The 9,764-nt window shown below is 43.8% G+C and overlaps 1 protein-coding gene across 1 annotated transcript in view; it reads right to left on the bottom strand.

The window, feature by feature from the left end:
• EMILIN2 (elastin microfibril interfacer 2) overlaps positions 1-9,282 on the bottom strand; it is a 74,097-nt gene extending 64,815 nt beyond the window's left edge. Inside the window, exon 1 of the mRNA XM_011957819.1 lies at positions 9,237-9,282. Within this exon, the coding sequence (XP_011813209.1) occupies positions 9,237-9,282 (46 nt within the window). The remainder of the gene's footprint in view (positions 1-9,236) is intronic.
• Between the last annotated feature and the right edge of the window lie 482 nt (positions 9,283-9,764).

Here is a 9,764-nt window from a genome sequence, read left to right as displayed (position 1 = left end):
CCAAGCCGGGTGGATCACCTGAGGTCAAGAGTTCAAGACCAGCCTAACCAACATGGTGAAACCCTGTCTCTGCTAAAAATACAAAAAAGAAAAAAAAATTAGCCGGGCATGGTGGCACATGCCTGTAATCCCAGCTACTTGGGAGACTGAGGCAGGAGAATCGCTTGAACCAGGGAGATGGAGGTTGCAGTGAGCTGAGATCTCACCACTGCACTCCAGCCTGGGCAAAAAGAATGAAAATCCGTCTCAAAAAATAAAAAATAAAAAGGTTTCCTGTGTTCCTCCTCTACTAAATGAAGCCATTGGTCTATTTTGTTTCTAATATTCTTTGATGGTGTTGTTGGAGCTTTCGATTTGCAGATGAAAGAAAGAGAAGTCCCTAAGTAGAAACTACAAGGGCCAAGCAGAAGATTATACCATGTAAGGACATCATCTGTCCCTGGACTCTAAACGGAAGATCATGCAAATAGTGGACTGAAGTCATCCCAGCCTTCAAAAGAGCCACCGTGGGGGGGAAATCACAGAAAGGGATAAAAAGCTGTCTTTCGTAACCCAATCTGTGTCTTTCTGTGTGACTTCCCTATCCTGCCTGTCCTAACGCCATCTCGGCCGGAAAGACCCGTAGAATAGAAACAGAGTATAGAAATGAAGAAGGGGAAGAGGGGAAAAAATGGAGGAAACACACAAGTTGTGTGTGTCTGCAACTAGCAGAGAACAACTCCAACGTGTCTCTGATACAGGTAAATCTCTAACTTGAAAGTGTGTTGAACTGATCACGTCAATCTGTTTTTTCCGTCAAATCAAAGTTATACTAGGAAGTTGTCCAAGAGTATAAGGACCAACTTTTCATTGAGATGACCACAATACTGTATTTAATCAGCTATCAATAGCATTTATCGGTAAATAAATTTCATTCTGAGCATCTGTTACAGGCTAGGCATTGTGCAAAAATACTGAGGATTCATGAGTGAGCCCAAACTGACACGGGGCCTGTGTTTGGAGGGCTTCCAGGCATTGCCATGCAATGAAGGGTGTTAGAGTTCCTGATGGACAGTCAACTAAGTGAGCTAATGTTTATTGCACATCTTTCTCTAGACACAAGCCCATGGATGTTTTTGTGGGCCTGCCCTGGGAAGACAGAAAATTCTTGACTTTCAGAAGGTTACTTCCCTCTTTTGTATTTTTATTTATTTATTTATTTGGGGGAAAGGGTCTCACTCTGTCACCCATGCTGGAGTCCAGTGGCGTGATCATGGCTCACTGCAGCCTCGAGCTCCCAGGCTCAAGCAATCCTCCCACCGTAGCCTCCCATGTAGCTGAGACCACAGGTGTGTGCCATCACACTCAGCTAATTTTTTGAATTTTTGGTAGAAATGGGATCTCACCATGTTGCCCAGGCTGGTCTTGAATGCTTAATCTCAAGCCATCATCCTGCCTTGGCTTTTTAAAGTGCTGGGATTTCAGGCATGAGCCACTGCCTGGCCTATTATTCCCTTCTTTTACTTTTTTTTTTCTCTTGAGATGGAGTCTTGCTCTCTCATTCAGGCTGGAGTACAGTGGTACAATCATGGCTTACTGCAGCCTTGATATCCCTGGGCTCAAGCAATCCTCCTGCCTCAGTCTTTTTTTTTTTTTTTTTTTTTGAGACGGAGTCTCGCTCTGTCGCCCAGGCTGGAGTGCAGTGGCCGGATCTCGGCTCACTGCAAGCTCCGCCTCCCGGGTTTACGCCATTCTCCTGCCTCAGCCTCCGGAGTAGCTGGGACTACAGGCGCCCGCCACCTCGCCCGGCTAGTTTTTTGTATTTTTAGTAGAGACGGGGTTTCACCGTGTTAGCCAGGATGGTCTCGATCTCCTGACCTCGTGATCCGCCCGCCTCGGCCTCCCAAAGTGCTGGGATTACAGGCTTGAGCCACTGCGCCCGGCCTGCCTCAGTCTTCTGAATAGCTGGGACTACAGGCGCACACCACCATACCAGGCTGATTTTTTGTACGCCATCATAGCTCACTATAGCCTGCAACTCCTGGGCTCAAGTGATCCTCCTACTTCAGTCTTCTAAGCAGCTAGGAGTACAGACACACACCACCATGTCCAGCTAATTTTTTATTTTTTGTAGAGATGCGGGGGGGGGGGGGCGGTCTTACTTGGTTGCCCAGGTTGATCTTGAACTCCTGGTTTCAAGCAGTCCTCCTGCCTTCGTCTCCTAAAGTCTTGGGATTACAGGTGTTAGCCACTGTGCCCAGCCGCAAGGTTATTTCTTGAGTTGAGGCCAAGATCCCAAGAGACCCTCTTTCTTTTCTCTTTTCCAGCTGGAGGAAGGGATGCAACAAACTCAGGAACCAGCATGCCTTGCACAAGAAACAAGCCAGAGGGAAGCTTCTGGAGGAAAGAGAGCTTCAGCACATTAAGAAACAGACTAATTGGGCAGGACTTCTGATCCCTGCCGTGAACAATGATGTGGATATGCTGCCAGAAAGCTGCAGGTATGAATTGTTTACAAGCTGCCAACTACCTTAAATGAGCACTTGAAAACTATGTTTTCTATAACAATCTGAAGGAATTTCTTCTGCTTTGAAAACAAGTGTCCCATAGTAACTTGGGACGCACACCCTTGATTGTGTGACCAACTTACCTAAAGCAAAAATTCAAGGAAGAACTACTTCATTATGAATGGGTCATTCATACAATCTATTCTCTCATTCACTTGTGGATCATGACATAAGCTGTTCATCAGGCTCTGTGCGTGCTTAGGGACGGTTGTCTTGGAAGCAGTGAGCCTCTCAGGCCTCCAGCACACCCAGGTGCCCCCTCCACCCCTCCATTGCCTGCTGGAAAAGGAGGGTGACTATCACTGAGGCAAATACATTTCCCCTAGCCCCACCCCAGCCATCTGCGCAGGGACATTTGATCAAGATGAACTGATTTGCATCTAGGATGTGGTCAAGAATTATGAGATTAGCCTGGGCTTTCCGCCCTTCTGATCCCTCATCTGTTTTTTCTTTTCTTTTCTTTTTTTTTTTGGATATAGGGTCTTGCTGTGTCACCCAGGCTGAAATGCAGTGGTGCTACCATGGCTCACTGCAGCCTCCACCTCTCAGGCTCAAGCAATCCTCCTACCTCAGCCTCCTGAATAGCTGGGATTACAGGCGCATGCCACCTCATCTGGCTAATTTTTATCAATTTTTTTGTAGAGATGGGTGTCTCACTATGTTATCAGGCTGGTCTTGAACTTGTGGGCTCAGGCGACCCTCCCGCCTTGGATCTTTACTTTCTGGAGTTAAAAAAAACTGTTCCCTGGATTTCTAGTGTACTTTTAGGTATCTTTATTGCTTCCTAGTTCTGCTTAATGATGGAAAAAGAAAGTTCTTGAAGACTAGATATCTGGAATAAAAGACATCCTTCATTCTTTTAAAAACAATGCAGTTTAATAGGGAAAGAGAAATATCCCCGAGAAAAAATGAACTGCCTGCAGCATCTAGCCTGTTCTGTGTTCTGGAATGCCAGGGGGTGGGCGATACAATTTTGTTTAGCTCCATTTGAAATAGGCATTGTGTTGGAGAGGGACCTTCGAACAATTTTCTTTTCTTTTTGAGATAGTGTCTGGGTCTGTCACCCAGGCTGGAGTGCAGTGGGACAATCAGGGCTCACTGCAGCCTTGACCTCTTGGGCTCAGGTGATCCTCCCACATCAGCCTCCTGAGTAGCTGGGACTACAGGTGCACCATACCGAGCTAGTTTTTGTATTTTCAGTAGAGACAGGGTTTCCCCATGTTGCCCAGGCTGGTCTGGAACTCCTGAGATCAAGCAATCCACCTGCTTCGACCTCCCAAGTGCTGGGATTACAAGCACCAGCCACTGCACCAAGCCCAGAACAAATTCAGTGAGACTCCAGACTTCAAAATTTATAAATAACAGCTGCTTTCTTGTCTTGTCAAAGGCTTTGATCAAACAAATCAAATCAAAACAAAGAACACTTGCCCTCTTCAGTTTTTCTTAACTTACTTATTTGTAAATATCTCCTTTGCTATACAAAGCTAAGGAGTCAAAAATCTCCTTATCCTTTGAACCTAAGACAGACCTTATCAACTGACTGATTAGATGACACTCTTAAGGACTAGGGCCGTTATTTTAATCATCTTTCATGAGAGATGCCAGGAGGAAATGTTTCTACGTTGATTAGGGGCGTGTGCCTTAATACATTGTACACTATCACCTGAGAGTTTCAAAACTGAAAAATTGAAATCACATGAAAAAAAGGGTTTTCAGAATTCATGCAGTAGCATTAGTGTACTGTTCAAAATATGACGCCCTCACCCACTTAGCTGAATGATCTTGGACAAGCAATACACCCCTCTATGCTCCATGTTCTCCTCTGAAAATTGGAATCAGTCATCTGGCTGTGGGGAGGACTCATTAGATTGCCAGATGTAAAGTGTTAGCATCGTGCCTGGCACTCAGTGAAAGGAGGGTGAATATTCACCATTGTTATTGACATACCCACATCAGTAACAATAACAAATTTGGAGTAAGGTTCAGGGGCTGTATCATTCCTTTTGTTTTCCAGTCAACATGGAAGCTGACCATCTACTGCAGTTCCTTCCAAACTTGAAGTGTAAAGAGTGCGTGTGTATAACTCAATCAGAATGGCCCTCAGTGCGATTGTCCAGAATAGAATACTGCGCTCTGGGGGGCTCACACCTGTGGTCCCAGCACTTTGAGAGGTCAAGGTGAGCAGATCACCTCGGAGCAGGAGTTCAAGACCAGCCTGGCCAACATAGCAAAACCCGTCTCTAATCAAAATGCAAAAAATTAACTGGGTATGGTGGCAGGCGCCTGTAGTCCCAGCTACTCTGGAGAATTGCTTGAACCTGGGAGGTGGAGGTTGCAGTGAGCCGAGATGGTGCCATTGCATTCCAGCCTGGGTGACAGAAGAAGACTTTGTCTAGAAAAACAAGAATACAGACTTCTAGCCCAGTTTTCTTTCTGCTGCTCCCCAGAGAAAGCAGGTAGTTCAGCTTATTGTTTAGAAAATTTATCCTCTATACAGCAAAGGAATTTATTTTAGAACAAGTCAATGAGCTCTTTGAGAGATTAATAATGCTGCATAAATAAATTCAGATCGGGCAATTCAACAGTGACGATCTTCCTCAAAAAGATGAAATCAGTTACTCCCATATCCCTTAATTTTTTTCAGATGTTTCTTAGATCTAAGAATACTTTCTACAGTTAACAGTATGCCATACACTGCATTTGAGATGTCATCGCTGACACACTTGTGGTATGGTTTTGAACACATTTTTTTCATCATAAGAAATAACTGACAAAAATAGGAAAGTAAATAAATAAATAAATGAATAAAACACTGGGCCACATATAAACTCCTATTGATCATACTATTACAACAATAAATTTTTTTCAGATGTTTCTTAGATCTAAGAATACTTTCTACAGTTAACAGTATGCCATACACTGCATTTGAGATGTCATCACTGACACACTTGTGGTATGGTTTTGAACACATTTTTTTCATCATAAGAAATAACTGACAAAAATAGGCTCTTAGAATTTTTTTGCGTGTCTCTTTCCAAGAGAGCTATAATAGCGTAGGCAATAATGTCTTCATTTACATGACCCACATCAAACTATGTTGCAGTTCATCATTTATTTGTGGAATGTGAGTTGATTGTTCTGGAATCTAAATAGGCAAAATGTATTTGGTGATTCTGAAGTAAATTATTAAATTTTAGCACAATCATGGTCTATACTCAAAATAGGGTGGACTAGTCATGAACAAGTTAACTCTTTCTAGCACTTCAGACTGGGCAATTCTAAACAATGTTTATTTAAGTACAGTCAGTTCTCTTTATTTGCAGTATTTACATTTTATAAAGTTGCTGTGAACACTGAATTAGCAAATATCGAACAATTGCTTCTAGGAGAAATACAGCATTAGGTTCTTACAAGCCTCTGGCCAAAAAGTGCTTTTATCAGTCAAGCAATACAGAACTTTGTTTTATGTGTGTTTTTATTTAAAGATACCTAATTTAATATATCTATTTGATTAACACTGAACTCGTGGTCAATGCAACTGTAACTTGTGTGGAAATGATGCTTAACACACACACACACACACACACACACACACACACATTTTCTCCATAAGGCACATCATAGCCTTCTTGTGCAAGAACATTACACAGTCCTTCAGCACTATGCCTGGAGCCATTTTAAACAGTGGAATTGTTACCGGCAATGAATCTGTATCTGTAGGGGGTCTGCAGCAACCTCAATTCTTGCCTCCTCAGAAGAATTCAGCTAAGGGGCATAAGGCAGAAGGAGAGGCTCTGCCTTCCCCAGCCCACTGACTCAAATTTTAATCTCTTTTGGCAACACCCTCACAGACACACCCGCGATCAATACCGAGCCTCAAAAATGCTAAGATTGCCCTGAGTGAGAGTTTTATCTCCTGTAGAGAAAGAGCTGAAATTCTGGAAAAACAGATGCAAGCTCTTATCATGCAAGTGGCTGACCTGCAATGAAAGGTGCATGCACAGCCTTGCCAGGTGTCTACTGTTAAAGTGAGGGCATTGATTGGAAAAGAATGGGACCCTGCAACTTGGAATGGGGACGTGTGGGAGGATACTTAATCTGGTGGGCACAATCTAATCAGCTGCTGGCTATTAAAGCAGGCAGAAAAACGTGAAAAGGAGAGACGGGCCTAGCCTCCCAGCCTACATCTTTCTCCCGTGCTGGCTGCTTCCTGCCCTCGTACATCAGATTCCAAGTTCTTCAGGTTTGAGACTCAGACTGGCTCTCCTTGCTCCTCAGCTTGCAGACAGCCTATTGCAGGACGCTGTGATCATGTAAGTTAATACTTAATCAAATATATACATATATATCTATATATAGTTCTGTCCCTCTAGGGAACCGTCGCTACTACAGAAGGTCATCTAGCAGTTAAACTCTGCCATCTTGTCTTGTGGTCATGCTTGAGCCCACTCACCCAACTCCTGAGATCTTATCCGGAAGCTGCTTATCACCACCTTCAGGTGTTTTCTATCTATTGGGAGCCTGCCCTTCCCTGGCTCTGGCTGAGACCAATTGTTATGTTAGCGAGACAGTTAACAACCGCAGGACCATCACCTGATGGTCGCCGGACATTCCCGGTGTGTGTTGGGGGGGATGCCGCAGGGGAGCTCTCTCCTGCCCTGCTCATGCCTGACTGACTGCTATAAAAAAATCACCAACAAAAAGCACAAAATGCAAAAAATAGAGTACTGAATTTACCGTGAAAGGATACTTATCTACAAGTGTGAGCTGAAACAGGAAGGCAGGGTGTGGCTTTCTTGTACATTGCTGGGAACACACACATCAGGCAGCACACATTTTTCACCGCTGTGTGCATATCCACAAATGACCATGAAAGTGCCATAAATGTCACTCTTGAGGCTACAGATTTCAGTAAGTGAATTCACAAATAGGAAATCCATGAATAATGACAATTAATTATATTTCAACTGTCAGGGAATAATAAGTAAATGCCACCTGGGGGTGGGTGACGTGAAGAAAAGTTCTTGGGATTTTGTGACTGTCAAAAGATTTCTTTATTCATTGAGAATATTGAGGGCTGGGTGCAGTGGCTCACGCCTGTAATCCCAGCACTTTGGGAGGCTGAGGCGGGTGGATTACCTGAGGTCAGGAGTTTGAGACCAGACTGGCCAACATGGTGAAAACCCCTCTACTAAAAATACAGAAATTATCTGGGCGTAGTGATGTGCACCTGTAATCGCAGCTACTCAGGAGGCTGAGGTGGCAGAATCACTTGAACCCGGGAGGCGGAGGTTGCAGCGACCCGAGATAGTGCCACTGCACTCCAGCCTAGGTAACAGAGTGAGACTCAGTCTTAAAAACAAAAAAAGAATGTTGAGGACATGTTGCATATTGAACGGTGTACCAGGCAATCTGGGCGCCACAGAAAAGCAGTTCTAGTCCTGTCTCATCTTAATGGACGAGTAAGGCACAGACATATGAAAATAAGCAGTGACTTAGGAACACTGTATATTACGCTCAACAAATAGAAGACAGCATAGTAAAAAGCTGTGTACCCGGGTGATGAAGAAGAAATCGACCTTGAGGCAATCAGAAAAGCTGAACATTAATTAGGAAAGACTGTGGGGTAGTGTGGGCTTGAGCCGAGTGTTCTCTTTCTTGTTTGGTTTGGTTTTGCTTTAAATCAGCCATGATATCCAAAATGAATGTGATTTGCAAGAGAAGAGGGAATAGTTAATGTGACCTTGTACACTGGATGTCTGTAATAAATAAGGAAAGGCAGGGCTGGCTGGTAGATTAGCTAGATTGAGATACACGGCCCTGCAGTAGCCAGGAGGGAGGGAGGGCAGGTAACCAGGTAAGATTGAGGAGCAACGGACTTGAGGAAAGGGTGCAGGATATGCCACTGTGAAAAGATGCAGTGGGCCAGGCACAGTGGCTCACACCTGTAATCCCAGCACTTTGGAATCATTTGAGGTCAGGCATTCAAGACCAGCCTTACCAACGTGGTGAAACCCTGTCACTACTAAAATACAAAAATTAGCCAGGTGTGGTGGGGTGCACCTGTAATCCCAGCTACTCAGGAGGCTGAGGCACAAGAATTGCTTGAACGCAGTAAGTGGCTGCCTCAAAAAAATAAATAAATAAATAAAAGTAAAAAAAGACACAGTAAAGGCTGGTGGGGAAAAATCCCAAAAACTCTAGTTTGTTTTCTCCCAAAGAAAAGTAGGGTGTCCAGATGTCCTGATTTGCCCGGTCTCAGTTTGCTTGTGTTGTAGGTCAGTAACACTGTTAATTATCTTTAGTGTCTCTTTTTATCTTCAAAAGTGCCTAGTTTTGGATAATAAATTATTCGGTGATTCTAAAGGACCCAAAATGAACTGAAAGCCACACGATGTTTGTTTAACAAATCTTGATAAAGGCTACATCAGTAAGTATCAATGCACAAGTAAAGTCAGGAAAGTAGACAGAGCTGGACTGTCAGTCATCACTCTATCCAGGACAGGTTCTTCTCTTTTTGCCTTATGGATTTTGGTAACTTTTGAAGTTTATATATGTTTTTTAAGTTGAATAAACACTTCACACTTGGTGGTTTAGTTGGTTGTGGATGAAGCTGGATATTTGCATGTGCTTTCCTTGGCTTTATCTTTGTAGACTTCATTACTTAAAAGTTAATCATCAGAGACATACTTCTCAACTCATCCTCAGGAGCTAAGTAAGAAGAATACAGACGCATGGTGCTATAGTGTATTTAAATGCCCTGGACTCGATCTCCTGACCTCATGATCCGCCTGCCTTGGCATCCCAAAGTGCTGGGATTATAGGCGTGAGCCACCGCACCCAGCCTGAACAATTTTTATTTAAAAAGAGTAAAACATAGCCAGGCATGGTGGCACGCACCATGAGGTCAGGAGTTCAAGATCAGCCTGGCCAAGATGGTAAAACGCCATCTTTACTAAAAATACAAAAAATATCCAGGCGTGGTGGTGGGTGCCTGTAATCCCAGCTACTTGGGAGGCTGAGGAGGGAAAATCACTTGAACCCGGGAGGTGGAGGTTGCAGTGAGCCACTACACTCCAGCCTAGGTGTCAGAGCGAGACTCCATCTCAAAAAAAAAAAAAAAAAAAAAAAATACTAAAACAATACAGCCAGGTGTGGTGGCATGTGCCTGTAGTCCCAGCTACTCAGGCACTTTGATTTTTGGTAAGAATGTTATAC

The sequence above is a fragment of the Colobus angolensis genome, unplaced genomic scaffold, assembly GCF_000951035.1.
Source record: "Colobus angolensis palliatus isolate OR3802 unplaced genomic scaffold, Cang.pa_1.0 Scaffold45, whole genome shotgun sequence".
NCBI classification, from domain to species: Eukaryota; Metazoa; Chordata; class Mammalia; order Primates; family Cercopithecidae; genus Colobus; species Colobus angolensis.
Note: the sequence above shows the minus strand (reverse complement) of the source record. Positions and strands in the feature narration are given on the sequence as shown.